Here is a 17,645-nt window from a genome sequence, read left to right on the forward strand (position 1 = left end):
ATTAAAAACATATTTGGCTATTATGAAAAATTAATTCATAATAATTATGATTTTATGATACATTAGTTGAGCTAACTTAACTATGGATTTTAGCCATATCCACTCTGAATTTTCAATAATGAGTTTGTTGTTGTTCTCTGAAACACAGTGATGTGTATATAGTATCAATAAGTAAACATTATCAACATTATATATCATATTATATCAACATTGAAAATATTTCAATATTTTTTTTTAAATTTTTGTTCATATTAATAATATTGTTGTTTGCCCCCCGATAAATAACAACTGTTTTCCACATTTTGTATTTGCTATTACATCAATAATTGAAAATCTAATTTGACTGACCATAAGAAAAGAAAACTGCTGCTGAAGTTCAGCATATTATCACATTAAGAAGATATATTTAAGCCATATACCATTAAAATACATTTAGACATGTTTTAATCCATATCAGTCATGCCTGTCCTAAGTGAGGATGCTTCTGTTGAACATGTATTGTCCCTGTATCAGAAGCTCACTTAAGGGATGATGAGAAAGGAGTTACTCCCTTAGTCTATTTAAAGATTTAGTTGTGGTCCCCTGACTGCTTGAGAGGATACCTATGATTAATCACTGCACTGCATGGAACTCCTAATATGGCCTCGTCAGGAGACCCACCCCATCACTGATAAGACTCTAACCCCGCTGATTTCTATATTACTCTCCTCCACTCATTAACTCCCTCCCTTCTCGGACCCCTAACCCAACTCAGACACAATAACATTCCTGGACCCTGAAACGCCCCTCCATATTTGGCAGTAGGGCTTTGTTTATAAAGACAACTCATGGTGAAACCCCCAATAGGTCACCATTCTATCTTAAGGTAAGGTGCAAGAACAATGGCTCACGATTCAACCACTGTACTTTGATACTAAACCATTGGTCTCATCGGTTTGCGTTATTTCTTTCATCAGGACCAATAGCCATCAGTCCTCTCAGTTGGGATTTGTAAGGTAAGAGCATTTGGAAAATGAAAATGTGTTTGATTTATAGACAGCAAGTTGTATGAAGTAGGAAAATAAATTATATATGAATATTGTTTAATCATTTAAGGAATAGAAATGGCTTTATAGAGGGATATTTATTTTTTACGCTACAGCTGGGATTGTCATACTTTTCTTTGTCCTAGACTAGGTGAAAAATGGGGGACGCCGCCATGAGAGAGTTTGGGGCTGCAGCCCCATACCTAAGGAAGTCAGATAGGGAGCGTCTGGAGGCCCAGACTCGTCTCTTCGACATGAAGAAGGAATGCTTTGTTCCTGATGCTGACGAGGAGTATGTGAAGGCTTCCATCACCAGCCGCGAGGGTGACCAAGTCACTGCTCAGACTGCGAAAGGGAAGGTCAGTGAGCTAGTTGGCACAGCTGCCCTGGATGCAACTGGCTCCCTAATTAGAATGCAATGTAATGCAAGAAATGATTCAAGCCCAATTTTCCTTTAGTCATATAGTAGAGAAACAACAGAACATCAAAGACACTGATGCACATGAGCAAAATGAGAGGCCCTTTAAAGGAACTTCATTTCCTTTGTGTATAAATGCCATTTGTCTCTTTTTGCAGACGGTCACAGTGAAGGAGTGTGATGTGCACCCTCAGAATCCGCCAAAGTTTGATAAAATCGAAGACATGGCGATGTTCACCTTCCTCCATGAGCCAGCTGTGCTGTTCAACCTCAAAGAGCGATACGCAGCATGGATGATCTATGTGAGTTGAAAGTTTAAAAAAAGAACACGGAGCTTGGATTGTACCCTTTGCCTGCTGTATACTACGACTTTATTCACATTATATCAGTGAATAATATAATTTTTATCATGAATACTTCAAATTCTCTCCCTCTCTCATTCTATTAGACCTATTCTGGGCTGTTCTGTGTGACTGTCAACCCCTACAAGTGGCTACCAGTCTACAACCAAGAAGTGGTTGTTGCCTACAGAGGAAAGAAGAGGAGTGAAGCTCCTCCTCATATCTTCTCCATCTCTGACAATGCCTATCAGTACATGCTCACTGGTAATGAACCTTCAGCTATCATACATTCAAAAGAAAGGTGAAATGGAAAAAAAGTGCTAAGGAATCATGGAATCCTAAAATTATTCTGTCTTCTCTTTTTTAGACAGAGAAAATCAGTCAATTCTCATCACGTAAGTTATATTTTTATGACTGTTAAAGTTACATTAATTAATGAAAAATTAAGAAAATTCCATATATTTTGATGGAAAAGTGTATCAGTATTTAATTTAACTTTTCTGCGTTTTTCTTTTCATAATTAAAACTCAAACCTAATGATTTATGTAAAAATTTAATTTGTGTCTTCAGTGGAGAATCTGGTGCTGGAAAAACTGTCAACACCAAGAGAGTCATCCAGTACTTTGCAAGCATTGCAGCTGCGGGTGGGAAGAAAGACGTGGGCTCTGAGAAAAAGGTTATTATGCTGAATGTACAGAAAATAGAACATTTAAAGGTGCTTTATGTACAGTTTTGGTTACGTTACATAGCCAATTTTAACATTATGAGCTGTTTACTTGGCATTTCAGCCCCAAACTTAATTTCTTTGATGTCTCCAATGGTATAGCAACGCAAATGTTCACTCTTTTTTTTGATTCTATGTCTGTCACTTGTTTGCTTCTACTGTAGTTAGCATGCTAACCATCAACCAGAAGAAGCTGTGCAGCTAAAAAGGTGTATTTCTAACTCTTGTCTTGTAAATGCATGGATGTTGGAAGCTCTTAGCAAGTGACCGTCACCACCATCTGCTCCCAGCAAGAAACCATGTTTGACAGCAGAGAAAACTTACATAGTGCACTACATCATTTTCTTAAGGGTTTATGTATTTTGAACACATGTTCCTCTCCTGTACCCTATTAGGGAACTCTGGAAGATCAAATCATCCAGGCTAATCCCGCTTTAGAGGCCTTTGGTAATGCCAAGACCATCAGAAATGACAACTCTTCCAGATTTGTAAGTTTCTGTTTGTATTGTTATGAAATAGCCCTTTGTGCCTCTTCTATCTTAACGCATTTTTTGTCCTAAATTTTAGGGCAAATTTATCCGAATTCACTTTGCTGCCAGTGGAAAGCTGGCCTCAGCTGATATCGAAACATGTGAGTAGTCTCTTTTTTAAATTCTTTCCTCTGGTTTGCTTTTTTAATGATAGTGATCCCCTAGCCATACATGATGCAATTGTCTTTAACAGATCTGCTGGAGAAGTCCCGTGTCACCTTTCAGCTAAAGGCTGAGAGAGACTACCACATCTTCTACCAGATTCTGTCACAGAAGAAACCCGAGCTGCTCGGTAAATGAAAATAATCAATTTTTGTGCCTGTAATGGGCAGCAATTGAAATGTTGACGCAAAGTATCTTTAGCCTGCAATTGATGGACTTTGCTTTCTGTTTTGCCTTTCAGAGATGTTGCTCATCACCAACAACCCCTATGACTACGCCTTCATCTCCCAAGGAGAAACGACTGTAGCCTCCATAAATGATTCTGAAGAGCTGATGGCCACTGATGTGAGTAGGGATACAACATAAAGTCTTTGGACGGAACGTCCACTCCGAACTACCTTAAAGTGAATAGAAAGTGTTTACTTAAAAATAATGGTTTATGATTGACAATTGTTGAAAAAAAAATCTATTGATATATAGGATATAATATAACATTGTCCTACATATCGTCTATACTTACAAAGAAATTCCACTACCAACAGAGGCTTTAAAAGGCATTTTGAAACTTGATGTCCTTCATAACCCTACCTGAGAGTTAAAAATATTTTATTAGACTTAGGATTAGATGTCAGATGTAAATTATGGTTTGAATAATGTGTGTGGGATCCTGATGGCTCAGAGAGCATGTACTATCTTCTTCCCCACATCTCTGAGCGATATCAAATATAATACCCCTCTTCCTCTGATTCAGGAAGCATTTGATGTGCTGGGATTCACTCAAGAAGAGAAGAATGGCATTTACAAGCTGACTGGGGCTATAATGCACTATGGCAATATGAGGTTTAAGCAAAAGCAGCGAGAGGAGCAGGCAGAGGCTGATGGCACTGAGGGTAAGAGACAGATGTTAAAAAAACAAACTGTGCTCAATGAATCAGGGATAAAAGAATGAAAAGGGCTGACTGTGAGAGGCAGGGATGACTTTCAAGATTCAATACCACAATCTGTCTACAGATGCTGACAAAGTTTCATATCTGATGGGCCTGAACTCTGCCGACCTCATCAAAGGTCTCTGTCACCCGAGAGTCAAAGTAGGAAATGAGTGGGTCACCAAGGGACAAAGCGTCCAGCAGGTAAGAATGAAGATCTGAATATAGTGTAAGATATCCATTGATTTAGGTAAATGAAGCATCTTTCAGTGTACAACACTAGCTATTTACTGTAACTTTTTTTGTATTTCTTTTTGTAGGTGTACTATGCAATTGGTGCACTGTCTAAGTCAGTGTATGAGAAGATGTTTTTGTGGATGGTGGTGAGGATCAACCATTCCCTGGACACCAAGCAGCCTCGTCAGTACTTTATTGGTGTACTGGACATAGCTGGATTTGAGATATTTGATGTAAGCTTATTGTATAATGTGTATACATTTTATATTCCATAGGTAGATTCAATTATTTAACTACATGAATTAAATTAAAATGAGTAAGATTACCAGTATTAAAATCACTATGTTTTTGTCTCTACAGTTCAACACTTTTGAGCAGATGTGCATCAACTTCACCAATGAAAAACTGCAACAGTTTTTCAACCACCACATGTTTGTGCTGGAGCAGGAAGAGTACAAGAAAGAGGGCATTGAATGGACTTTCATAGATTTTGGTATGGATCTGCAGGCCTGTATTGACCTCATTGAAAAGGTGAGATACCAGGCTATTAGATGAACAGACATGAACCAAAATAAACCTAAATTCGGTCTGTTTTCTAAACCACTCATATTTTGTCTCCTCAGCCCATGGGTATCATGTCCATCCTTGAAGAGGAGTGCATGTTTCCTAAAGCTTCTGATGCCACCTTTAAAGCAAAGCTCTATGACAACCACTTGGGGAAATCTGCCAACTTCCAGAAGCCCAGAGTTATCAAAGGAAAACCAGAGGCCCATTTTGCCCTGATGCATTATGCTGGAACTGTGGATTATAATATCAACAACTGGCTGGTGAAGAACAAAGATCCTCTGAATGAGACAGTTGTGGGATTGTACCAGAAGTCTAATCTTAAACTGCTTTCTATGCTCTTTGCAAATTACGCTGGATCTGATTCAGGTAGGACCACACTTTTGTACTGTATTAACTTCCACAGGAAATGTTAGTATTTTATAATATTTTTCATTGTGACAACAGCACACTAGAATCATTTGTGCCTGTGTCTGTTAATGTAATTGTGATTGTTAATACTAATTGTTTATTCGCAGAAGGTGGAAAAGGCGGCAAAGGTAGCAAGAAGAAGGGTTCATCCTTCCAAACTGTCTCTGCCTTACACAGGGTTAGTAAAGACAGATAAATATAATAGATACTTGACATTGGAACATAACGTGGTCAGACAGCCCTCTATTGTGTGTCATCATTAACCCCTTTCAGTGAATCTCAAGCATGTCACCTGTGGCAGGCCTCATCTTCAAAACCAATCACAGTGGCTTTTTTATGTTTTATATTTATAAGTGAGAGAGATATACTGTACATCAAACCTTTGAATGTGTAATAACATCTATAGGAGAACCTGAACAAGCTGATGACCAACTTGAGGTCTACTCACCCTCACTTTGTACGCTGCATCATCCCCAACGAGACCAAGACTCCCGGGGCCATGGAGAACCCCCTGGTGATGCACCAGCTGCGCTGTAACGGTGTGCTGGAAGGCATCAGGATCTGCAGAAAGGGTTTCCCCAACAGGATCCTCTACGGAGATTTCAAACAAAGGTATTATCTGATTTGTCATTATTTTCACAGAGTGATTCCAAAAGATGATGTAAATTTAAGTTAAGGTATTTTCAGATACCGCATCCTGAATCCTGCTGCCATCCCTGATGGTCAGTTCATTGACAGCAGGAAGGGAGCTGAGAAACTTCTTGGGTCTCTGGATATAGATCACAATCAATACAAGTTTGGACACACCAAGGTAATAAATAAAAGGAAATACCAAAGCACATGCTGTATGTCACAATAAGCAGATGAAAAATGTTTTTGGCAAGAATATATAACTTATGTCAAGCTTGTGACAACTGCAGATACACAATAACAGAAGCATTATTAAGTCACTAAACCGGCATTTACACAGAAATATTCATCTCAGATTTGCTAACTAGTTAATATTGGCTACCATGAGTTACTTGTTGCGCAAGACAAAATAAGCATCTGGTCAACAAACAACAACTTGTTTTTTCATGCTTGTCCTGAAGGTGTTCTTCAAGGCTGGTCTTCTTGGGCAACTGGAGGAGATGAGGGATGACCGTTTGTCACTAATTATCACTGGAATCCAAGCAAGATCAAGAGGTCTGCTGGCAAGAGTTGAATTCCAGAAGATAGTTGAAAGGAGGTCAGAGGAAAACCGAGAAAATCATAGTGGTTATTCATCATGATTTTTTTTGTATTAATAGTAGTAATAACTTTTTTTGATCTTGGACAGAGATGCTTTGTTAGTGATCCAATGGAACATCCGTGCCTTCATGGGGGTCAAGAATTGGCCCTGGATGAAGTTATTCTTTAAGATCAAACCTCTGTTGAGATCTGCTGAGGCAGAAAAGGAGATGGCCAACATGAAAGAAGAATTCCTGAAGTTGAAAGAGGCTTATGCAAAGTCTGAAGCTCGTAGGAAGGAGCTAGAGGAGAAAATGGTTTCACTTCTCCAAGAGAAGAACGACCTGCAGCTCCAAGTCCAGGCTGTAAGTCTAATTACAGACCATCTAATACTTTTATGTCAAAAAAGTCATTCAAATGTACAATACAGTGCAGTCATTAATCATGTCTGTGCCAACTTATCATATGTTAACAAAGTTGTATTTGAAAAACAAATCAATTCAGGAGCAAGATAATCTTGCAGATGCTGAAGAAAGATGTGAGGGGCTGATCAAACACAAAATTCAGATGGAAGCAAAATCCAAAGAACTATCTGAGAGGCTTGAGGATGAGGAGGAGATGAATGCTGAACTAACAGCAAAGAAGCGGAAGTTAGAGGATGAGTGCTCTGAGTTAAAGAAGGACATCGATGACTTAGAGTTAACTTTGGCCAAAGTGGAGAAAGAGAAGCATGCTACCGAGAACAAGGTATGGCAATTACTGGGTTAATTCTATTTTCTATTCTATTTCTATAATAATAATTATATTAATATTATGCATGAATAAGTAGAATGTTTTATTTTTTTTCCCAATTTGCAGGTTAAGAACCTGGTCGAGGAGATGGCAGCTCTGGATGATATCATTGCCAAGTTGACCAAGGAAAAGAAAGCTTTACAGGAGGCTCATCAGCAAACACTGGATGACCTGCAGAGTGAAGAAGACAAAGTCAACACTCTGACCAAGGCCAAGTCCAAGCTTGAGCAGCAAGTAGACGATGTATGTATTTAAACATATGTTTCCTCCTTTATCATAATGTTTTAATCATTTTAATTTCACTGCATGTTGAGGAAAATGTGACCTTCTCTAATGATATAATGCAGCTTGAAGGTTCTCTGGAACAAGAGAAAAAGGTTCGGATGGATCTTGAGAGAGCAAAGAGGAAGCTGGAGGGAGACCTGAAATTGACCCAGGAGAGCCTAATGGACGTGGAAAATGACAAGCAACAACTGGAAGAGCACCTGAAAAAGTAATTATTCTATAAGATTACCAGTATTTCCTTCCATACAGATATACAATAAGGATACAATCATACTGATATTGACATACAATCTTTCTAACCTTTGCTATTTCACAATTTCCCCACAGGAAAGACTTTGAACTCAGTCAGCTGAATAATAAAATAGAGGACGAACAAGCCATTGCTATTCAGCTTCAGAAGAAACTGAAAGAGCTTCAGGTAATAGATTACTCATATTTAATGGTTAAAGATTGGTAAAAACTCAATAGTAAGAGTGACTCTATAATTCTGGCTCAACAGGCCCGCATCGAAGAGCTGGAGGAAGAGCTTGAGGCAGAGCGAGCTGCCCGAGCTCGGGTGGAGAAGCAGAGAGCAGACTTGGCCAGAGAGCTGGAGGAGATCAGCGAGAGGCTGGAGGAGGCCGGTGGAGCAACATCTGCCCAGATTGAAATGAACAAGAAACGAGAGGCTGAGTTCCAGAAACTCCGCAGAGACCTTGAAGAGGCCACTCTGCAGCATGAATCCACCGCCGCCACACTCAGGAAGAAACAGGCTGACAGTGTTGCTGACCTGGGAGAGCAGATAGACAACCTGCAGAGAGTCAAGCAGAAGCTTGAGAAGGAGAAGAGTGAGCTCCGACTGGAACTGGATGATGTGGTCTCCAATATGGAACATATTGTGAAGACAAAGGTTAGCTTTGTGCTTATGTTGACATAGCAGAGAAATACAGTGTACAGTGTGTGTATTTAAAATCCTTGTTTTTATTTCATTTAAGACAAATCTAGAGAAGACATGCAGGACCATGGAAGATCAGATGAATGAATACAAGATCAAGTTTGAAGAAGCTCAACGCTGCATGAATGACTTCAGTATGCAAAAAGCAAAGCTCCAAACAGAAAATGGTACTATTTATGATATTCAATTTATGTTTGAAGTGTGTATTTCAATAACCCAGACACAATCTCTTCAAAAATGTTGGTCATACAAGGTTTCCTAGGACACAGACAATAATAATGTGCGTTTTCGAAAATACTAGGTGAACTCTCACGGCAACTGGAGGATAAGGATTCCCTGGTGTCTCAACTGACGAGAGGAAAAATGTCCTACACTCAACAGGTTGAAGACTTAAAGAGACATCTGGAAGAAGAGACCAAGGTGAAAAACGATTTCATTGCACTCAAAGCACTGAACTGTAATTTCTATCTGATCCATATCACAGTGTTACTCACTCAGAAGATTTTGCTTCAACAGGCAAAGAGTGCCCTGGCCCATGCAGTGCAGTCTTCTCGTCATGACTGTGACCTGCTCAGGGAGCAGTATGAGGAGGAGCAGGAGGCCAAGGCTGAACTGCAGCGCTGCATGTCCAAAGCCAACTCTGAGGTGGCTCAGTGGAGAACTAAGTATGAAACTGATGCCATCCAGAGGACCGAGGAGCTGGAGGAGGCCAAGTAAGACAGTTTGCTATCCAAATTCCTGAGCTAATCTGTAATTCCTAAGAGACATTTTACATCATCTAGCAGGTCAGCTTTTTGTTTGTATTATGTTCCTACTAAAATATAAGACGAACAAAAGGTTTGTCTGTTAGGTGACTGAGCAGCCAGTGATAGTGGTTGAATTTATTACAATTTGCTTTCACAACAGCAGGAACATTTAATTATTTCAATGATGGATTTCTTCAGGAAGAAGCTGGCTCAGCGTCTGCAAGATGCTGAAGAGGCTGTTGAAGCAGTGAATGCTAAATGTTCCTCTCTGGAGAAGACCAAACACAGACTGCAGAACGAGATCGAAGATCTCATGGTGGATGTGGAGAGGTCTAATGCTGCTGCTGCTGCTCTGGACAAGAAACAAAGAAACTTTGACAAGGTAAAGTACTGGTGTAGCCTCCGAACCATTGGACTGGCAAATTCAATGATTTGAACTTTTAACCTGCCATTTTCATGTTTTCACACACATTTTGGAGTTTGACAGGGCAACATGTCTAAAGCAGTGAGGGGTTAAATGAATTGCTAGAAGAATTTGTTTAAGACAGTTTAGAATTTGAAAAGTCTACATTTTGTGCCCCCCAGTGGCAGTTGCAAAACAAATAAACTGTTGCATATGCTTAGACAAACTGACGGAAGGGCAGCAGATTACAATACGCTGCATCCATTTTCACTATGATTCAAAATTTTGCAAACATTTGCCAACTCTGCAAAGGAGTAACATAATGGTTTTAAGAATGGACAATGACTCTATGGAGAGCAATAGAATACTTTTGCTCTCCATTTTTATACATAGTATATATATTTTTCCCATATATGTTTATATCTGTACATATAGATACATGTTTGTTAATCTTGTTCAGCTCTGTCTTTCTTGTTCTTGTTTGTCTATCCTGTGTAAGTACACTGTGAGAAAACAGGAAACCGAGGGGAAAAAATCCTTGTTTGTTTACACATGCTTGGCCAGTAATGCTGATTCAGATATGTCACCTTTTATGCAAAGGATGTTTAGGATCAGTGTGGACTTCATATGTTCTCAGAAGGTGCATTAGCAAGCATGTAGGACTTTCTCTAGTCATCTGGCACATGTCCTCTTACTGATGATCTTTCTATCCACTGTAGGTCGTGTCTGAGTGGAAACAGAAGTATGACGAGTCTCAGTGTGAGCTTGAGAGCTCTCAGAAGGAAGCCAGGTCTCTGAGCACTGAGCTGTTCAAACTGAAGAACTCATATGAGGAGTCTTTGGATCATCTGGAGACCATGAAGAGAGAGAACAAAAACTTACAAGGTAACATCTACTTCCAGGGTTCTTGTTTGTGAGTTTATTGCAAAGGCACCTAAATCACACTGCCTGACATCCCACAGAGGAGATATCTGATCTCACTGAGCAACTTGGTGAGGGGGGTAAGAGCATCCACGAACTGGAGAAATTACGGAAACAACTGGAACAGGAGAAGAACGAGATCCAGTCTGCTCTTGAGGAAGCTGAGGTACAGGATGTCTTCAATGAGTAATACAGTACATTTTAGTGTAAACATGTTGGCTGTTGTGTAAAACTATTTATACCCTTTGGTCCACCAGGCCTCCCTGGAGCACGAAGAAGGTAAGATTCTGAGAGCCCAGTTAGAGTTCAATCAAATTAAAGCTGAAATTGAACGCAAACTAGCGGAGAAAGATGAGGAGATGGAGCAGACCAAGAGGAACCTGCAGAGGACCATTGACACCCTGCAGAGCTCTCTTGAGGCCGAGAGTCGCAGCAGGAATGAGGCCCTGCGTCTGAAGAAGAAGATGGAGGGAGACCTCAATGAGATGGAGATCCAGCTCAGCCAGGCCAACAGGCAGGCAGCTGAGGCCCAGAAACAACTCAAATCTGTTCATGCACATTTGAAGGTATATTAGAAGAGAAACGGTTCCCGTTCTTAAAATATTTCAAATTTAAACTGGACACAAACCTTAATGTGATTGATGTCCTCCCATTCAGGATTGTCAAATTCAGCTAAATGAGTCTGTTCGGGCCAATGACGATCTTAAAGAGAACATTGCCATTGTTGAAAGACGCAACAACCTGCTTCAGGCTGAACTGGAGGAGCTGAGGGCTGCTCTCGAGCAAACTGAAAGAAGTCGCAAACTTGCTGAGCAAGAGCTGCTGGATGTTAGTGAGAGGGTGCAGCTACTGCACTCACAGGTGAGATATAGTTATCTAATGCAACTACTTAAGACAATTCACTGATTTCTAGGATATTGCAGAAAACATATATATCAAAGTATTACGATTAAATTACTAAAGTGTCGTGATGCACCTTTTCTCATGTCTCAAAAATATCTAGAACACTGGACTGATAAACCAGAAGAAGAAACTTGAGATTGATGCCTCCCAGCTTCAAACTGAAGTGGAGGAAGCAGTGCAGGAGTGCAGAAATGCAGAGGAGAAGGCCAAGAAGGCCATTACGGATGCTGCCATGATGGCAGAGGAGCTGAAGAAAGAGCAGGACACCAGCTCTCACCTGGAGCGTATGAAGAAGAACATGGAGCAAACCATCAAAGACCTGCAGCACCGTCTGGATGAGGCTGAGCAGATCGCCATGAAGGGAGGCAAGAAGCAGATACAGAAGCTCGAGGCCAGGGTAAGAGAAATCCTCCACTATACAATTAGCAAACATTTGTGCAGATCAAAGCGAAACACTTTATTGGGAACGTGATAATACTGCATAGTTCCAGTATGGGAGGATTTTTGATATGTTTGTGAAATGGAGCAATATCATGCTAAAGGTAACTTTTGAAGACGGTTAACTGTGGCCATATAGGGATGGATGTCTTCTGCTGTTGTAGCCGATCCGCCTCAACCTCAAGGTTGGACACAAGATACTTTTTTTTCTCCCCACAGTTGTAACGAAGGGTTAACTGAGTTACCTTAGCAGTCTGCCCCTTCTGACCTCTCTCATCAACAGCATCATAATCATGTAACAGTCTTTAGGCCACAAACATATATTCATCAATGCCCGGCCTTTTAATTCTGTTCTAGTCTGGTTGACATCTTCACCAAGTAGTTGCTTATTGAGTGGTATTACCAGAGCTTTGAGATGAGACCATACCAAAAATAAAAACACTAAGCTAAAATTACCTGAAAAGCTTTGTAGCTTTGGCTAAAGTTGGCTCTTTGGATTCGTCACGTTTCAAAGTTATATCAACAGATGATAAAAAATATATTGATTAATGCAGCTTTGAGCTTAGCTACTTGTGGATCAATGACTCTCCAATAGCAAATGTTCTAATGTTTTCAGGTGAGGGAGCTGGAGAACGAGGTGGAGTCAGAGCAGAAGAAGAGCAGCGAAGCTGTGAAGGGAATCCGTAAATATGAAAGACGCATCAAGGAGCTCACATACCAGGTCAGTTTTTGTTTACCCATTATCACAACCTGTACAAACAACAAGTGTTGTATATATTCTTCCAAACTACATATACTGTCTAAAGATATATTCTTACCTGCTCAACAATGCATATCCATGCATCAAATATAGTGGTGTAAAATAAGGATGGTATTAATGCTCCTTATTGAACTTGTGAATTTCTCTCCTCTTCCCTTGATATATACAGACTGAGGAGGACCGCAAGAATGTTGTGCGTCTGCAGGATCTGGTTGACAAACTGCAGCTGAAAGTCAAAGCTTACAAGAGATCTGCTGAGGAGGCCGTAAGTGTGGGCTGGAAAAGTTGTATGTCATTTGTGCTGTATGCTCAGGGTCTAAAAGCGTAATAGTTACAGTTCATAGCATGCTTATATCAAACATTTAATTACATTCCGTAGATGCTGACATACAATGAACACACAATGATTTCAGCCACAAAACCTTTTTTGGCTTCCGCTGTGACTCGCTTAAGTCTAAATGGTAAAACTACAAACCAATGTTGTCGACGCAGTGGTTATTCATATATGTAGTTGTTTACCCTTTAAGCTGAGGACTTGTCTTTTGTAGTAATATAATGTTGTGCTGTGTGTTTTTCTTGAATCCCGTAGGAGGAGCAGGCCAATACTCATCTTACCAAGTTCCGTAAACTGCAGCATGAGCTGGATGAGGCAGAGGAGCGAGCTGACATCGCTGAGTCTCAGGTCAACAAGCTGCGCGCCAAGAGCCGTGACGTGGGCTCAAAGGTAAGATGCTCCTCTGCATCTAAGCACACTTCATATCAAGAACTGTCCTGTCACCTTCACAATATTAAACTCTATTGCATTTGTAATGTAATCCATTTCAAACTGTTTTATATGTGATGCATTAATGCAGAACCGTTCATCATATTTAATGGGAGTAAATAAATCAAACCAGTCTTTGTACAGATCAATTTTATTTTGGCTGTTTTTTCTGAATCTGGTGAATTGTATTAATGTATTAAAAGGTTAGTGGTAATGCGTTTGTTTTTTTCTCACAGGGAAGGGTCCATGACAATGTAACTGATTTGTTAGTGACATGACAGTAAAAATTAAAGAAGAGAGAATTAATGCCATGCCAAAGAGGTCCCTGTCCAGACTCAAACCAGGAACTGCTCATGGTTACTTCTGAACACAGGAGCCCTTAAATTAATTTCATCGTTCCATGAGATGGATTTTTTGATGAGGCTGCCATGACAGCAATGTCACCCAATCATATCAATGTTCCCCAAAAAATAAATAAAAATGTGAAACAATGCATTGATTGATAGATGATCTAGGTAGAGCAGATAGTTTTTGTTATTATATGTTCCCTCTTGTGAATTGTTAACAAAAGGCAATTATTATTAGCAATTATTATCTCTCATGCACACTTATCAGCACTTTTGTTTAATCTTCTACTAAAATCATTAAGAAAACAAACCTCTGGAGAATAGAATTAGAATCACAGCTTTCACAGTTACAAAAAACCCAAACCAAAAATAAATGTCTTGACATTTACTGAAGATTCCCTTGGCTCTTCAACTTAGATATTGCATATATTACATTAATACATGATATGATCTGTTCCTCGACATACATTTAGTGCTAGAGTTTTTTTCCAATCGTACAAATTCAATATGAGTTTTTGAAAGTTTTGGAACATTTGAAATGATTTGTGTCCGATACACTACAACAACTTGATGTTGAACAATTTCTAAAATGTAGTTTTGTATACTACCTTGTTGGTCTTCTGTCTCTGATCCATCTGTTTGTCTTCTCTTTTATCATTCTTCATCACAGAAAGGGCTAGATGAGGAGTGAGACTCTCAGATGGCCACCTAGGAGCTTTTGGATCTCCCGTGCTGTAGTCCCCTTTGTTTTCAACGTAACTGTAGAATAAAGTAAAATGCATATCAATTTGTACAGCGTCCTCATTTATTTCAACCAGGAAGAATGCTCCATATCAAATGTAGCATATGAGGAAGAAGGCAAACCTGTCGTATAATACAGTCAATTAGCTCGGATTTCCTGCAGACACAAAGCCAGTAACAACATGGTTTTTGTTTGTTTGTTTTTTTGAGCTATTTGGAAATTGCAACTGCTTATGCATTGAATAATTGTGTTGCTCATTTTGGCTCAAAATTGCATTTGATAAAACCAGGTCAGACCACCTCCAAATCTTATTTTTCAATTGTTTGTACTTTCATTTTTATTTTTTATTATTTCAATGTATAAATATGGACTGATATAACAAACACAAGTGTGTATTTATTGTACTTCAAATATATAAATGACTTTTTTATATATATATATATATATATATATAACGAGGACAAAACTAGTACAGTTAAATTAATTTCCCTATAAATCAATTGTAAGCACAACTACCACCAATATTCCAGCAGCCTCTCTTCCACATTGTATGCGTGTGCAGCTCCTGGCTTTTGCCCGGGAATATGCATTTTTGTTTGCATTATATTTAAGGAAAATAGAGCCCTGCATGTTAAATTCACCAGCTTTGCTTTTTTCCCCGACCAGTTGGTAAATGTATAATAACAAAAGAAAAATGAACACACGCACACACACACACACACACACACACACACACACACACACAGCTAAACAAGATTAAACACATAGCTTATAATAATGCACAGGGAGTCACAAATTGAAAAGGGTGGCTAATTAAAGTGAGACACTCCTGCCCCCTTGTGCTACCACTCTGAACTGTCTGACCTTCTATTGTTGCAGACATGTTTTAACACTGACATACCCATGAATAGCTTCTGTGTCTAGCTGTGGTATTTTCCAATGTTGTCAGCACAGGGTCAACACCGTAGAACAACAGAATCCCAATGAGCAATGGTGTCTCTTATGGTGTAATATGAGATATAAGCTATGAGGAGAACAGAGGTGCTATTAATGTGCTTTTGACAAATGTCCTGGGACGTCATGATAGTGTGTGAAATAATAACAGGCATGAAAGTGTAATAAAAATAATAATAATAAAAACACAGAGTGAGATATAAATATTTTACTTAAATTTCTAATACACATTAAGTGCACTTAAGGGTAACTGCAATTTCTTGATAAAAGTGCATCCACATTGTATCAAAATACTGAAACTCATTTTCAAAAACATTGCAACAATGGAAGTGGAGGAAGCAGTGCTGCTGCAAACATCATATCACCCAGTTATTTCTTGTCTTGATAGCCTTGAAAAAAAACCTGTCTCATTTAAAATATATTTATAGATATATATGTATGTTCTTCACTACAAGCAGTGACACTTTAAAATTGTTTAAAATTAATAATGCAGGAATAAAATAAAGAATAAAATGTCTACCTTGGGGTAAATTGGGCTCTTTTGCCTCTAAACCTCCACCCAGTATTTTACATGTTCACTGAGTACCTAACTACAGGTAACAGGGTATATCCCCCCTCTGGGTCAGTAATATTTTACATTTAACATGTGACTTAAAAAGTATAACTCATTCACATTGTTTTAGTTATTTCATATGGACAATAGTTGAATATTATTGTTTATCAATTTTTAAACATTTTTGTGATGAAATTATCTTTTCACGTTAGCGTTCTACAAATTCCTCTCGTCCAAATGAGTAATTCAGAGAAGGTGTCGACATCACTTACTGAAATTTAGTTTTTTACAAACTTTGAACATCAATCTGATTACTTGGTCATTTGCCTACATGTTACATATTGTGATATATATATAGATCAATATTGTAAAAATGACAATTTTAACTATGTAATAGTAATTTAAACAATATTGTCTATGTGTACTGTGCAACATACAGTAAAACTGTTTGCTCAGGTTAAAATGCATGTATTGTAAACTGTGTAATACAGTGAAACATAATCAATTAAATCAACATGAGACCAAATACAATATCAACAAACAGAAAGCTGAAACTGAAATCTATAGAATTGCCTTAAAATGAATTCAATCAGAATTGATTAATTTGTCTTGTACCAAAATCCACCTTACCTCATGCGTCTGCAGCAGCACAAGGAGGGACTGCTACACAAGTTCTTGCACCGTCAGAAGGAGCTAAGTGAAGGGTCGTTCTCAGCTTGACATTAGTCTAGCACACAAACACTGACCTTGATCTCACATGGCTGTGTACTTTAAAGGTTATAGGTATCTCTAGTGAGATTATGAAATGTTACATTAATGGTTTATTGCTTTTCTTCTTCTTCTTCTTCCACCTTCTAAAACTAACAAAACAACCAACCACAGCTTTGTTTATCTTCAGGCTGACACTTCAAGATCATCCCTTCCAAACTCTTACCTTTGCGCAAGGGTTTTTATTGTGTCAACAGCTTAACATCTAGGCCCCTGATGTTTAGAAATGCTTTAGGATTAATGTTCAGACACCACCACACCAGCAATAGCATATCACGGTGACACCCTTTGCCCTTTCCATTTAATGGAAAAATTGGCCTTACCTTAGAGGAGTCTCATACACTGAGTGGCTACGACTCAGTGTATGAAAAGGAGATGAAAGCCAGGAAGGGGACACAACACAGATGAAGATTTCCAAAGGGGTTTAGACAGCTGAGAATGAGAATGAGTCCAACAATGTCAACTCAAATTCTGATTAGCGCTGACAAGGTCCATTGGAACATTGTTCAGCACCATCGTTCATCCTCATTCAACAAATGGTAAATGGACTGAATCTATATATTGCTTTTCTAGTCATATAGACAACTCAAAGCGCCTTACAGGAAAGTCACATTCACCCATTCACACACATTCACACAGCGCTGGTATTCACCGACTTTTTTTAATCATTCATATACATTCATACACTGCCAGAAGAGCCGCCAGAGGCAATTTAGGGTTATGTGTCTTGCCCAAGGACACATCGGCGACGAACGACTCTACCTCCTAAGCCACAGCCGCTCATGCCAC

General features: G+C 39.1%; 1 protein-coding gene and 1 long non-coding RNA gene across 4 annotated transcripts in view; one reads left to right on the top strand and one right to left on the bottom strand.

The window, feature by feature from the left end:
- Positions 1–625: 625 nt before the first annotated feature.
- Positions 626–14,626, top strand: LOC118311288 (myosin-7). 2 transcript variants are annotated; one of them, XM_035635019.2, is made up of 39 exons: positions 626–865; positions 957–995; positions 1,172–1,384; positions 1,602–1,745; positions 1,892–2,048; positions 2,152–2,179; positions 2,355–2,460; positions 2,904–2,996; positions 3,076–3,139; positions 3,232–3,330; positions 3,442–3,545; positions 3,952–4,090; positions 4,212–4,330; positions 4,447–4,596; positions 4,724–4,894; positions 4,987–5,296; positions 5,446–5,516; positions 5,745–5,950; positions 6,026–6,149; positions 6,430–6,566; positions 6,657–6,912; positions 7,052–7,294; positions 7,406–7,582; positions 7,687–7,832; positions 7,952–8,042; positions 8,124–8,513; positions 8,599–8,725; positions 8,860–8,978; positions 9,075–9,271; positions 9,503–9,686; positions 10,427–10,592; positions 10,670–10,794; positions 10,886–11,194; positions 11,286–11,489; positions 11,632–11,928; positions 12,586–12,690; positions 12,899–12,994; positions 13,319–13,453; positions 14,510–14,626. In XM_035635019.2, the coding sequence occupies exons 3-39, from the start codon at positions 1,184–1,186 to the stop codon at positions 14,528–14,530; spliced, it is 5,811 nt and encodes a 1,936-aa protein (XP_035490912.2). In that variant the 5' UTR covers positions 626–865; positions 957–995; positions 1,172–1,183; the 3' UTR covers positions 14,531–14,626. The 2 variants fall into 2 exon arrangements, with proteins under 2 accessions (XP_035490912.2, XP_035490913.2); XM_035635020.2 differs by having other exon boundaries at positions 1,177–1,384.
- LOC118311290 overlaps positions 13,611–17,645 on the bottom strand; it is a 38,470-nt gene continuing 34,435 nt past the window's right edge. Inside the window, exons 8-9 of one of the 2 annotated variants that reach the window (XR_004793952.2) lie at positions 17,180–17,288; positions 13,611–14,598 (exon numbers count right to left, since the gene is read on the bottom strand). This is a non-coding gene — a long non-coding RNA (uncharacterized LOC118311290). The remainder of the gene's footprint in view (positions 14,599–17,179; positions 17,289–17,645) is intronic. The other variant, XR_004793953.1, reaches the window with a different exon arrangement.

Source organism: Scophthalmus maximus, chromosome 5 (genome assembly GCF_022379125.1).
Source record: "Scophthalmus maximus strain ysfricsl-2021 chromosome 5, ASM2237912v1, whole genome shotgun sequence".
In the NCBI taxonomy this organism is placed as follows: Eukaryota; Metazoa; Chordata; class Actinopteri; order Pleuronectiformes; family Scophthalmidae; genus Scophthalmus; species Scophthalmus maximus.

Bases quoted from the DNA above. Each gene is read 5' to 3' on its own strand.
- LOC118311288 (XM_035635019.2), top strand. From the start codon at position 1,184: ATGGGGGACGCCGCCATGAGAGAGTTTGGGGCTGCAGCCCCATACCTA. The intron at 1,385-1,601 runs GTCAGTGAGCTA...CTCTTTTTGCAG, and splicing joins CTCAGACTGCGAAAGGGAAG to ACGGTCACAGTGAAGGAGTG. The intron at 2,049-2,151 runs GTAATGAACCTT...TCTCTTTTTTAG, and splicing joins CTATCAGTACATGCTCACTG to ACAGAGAAAATCAGTCAATT.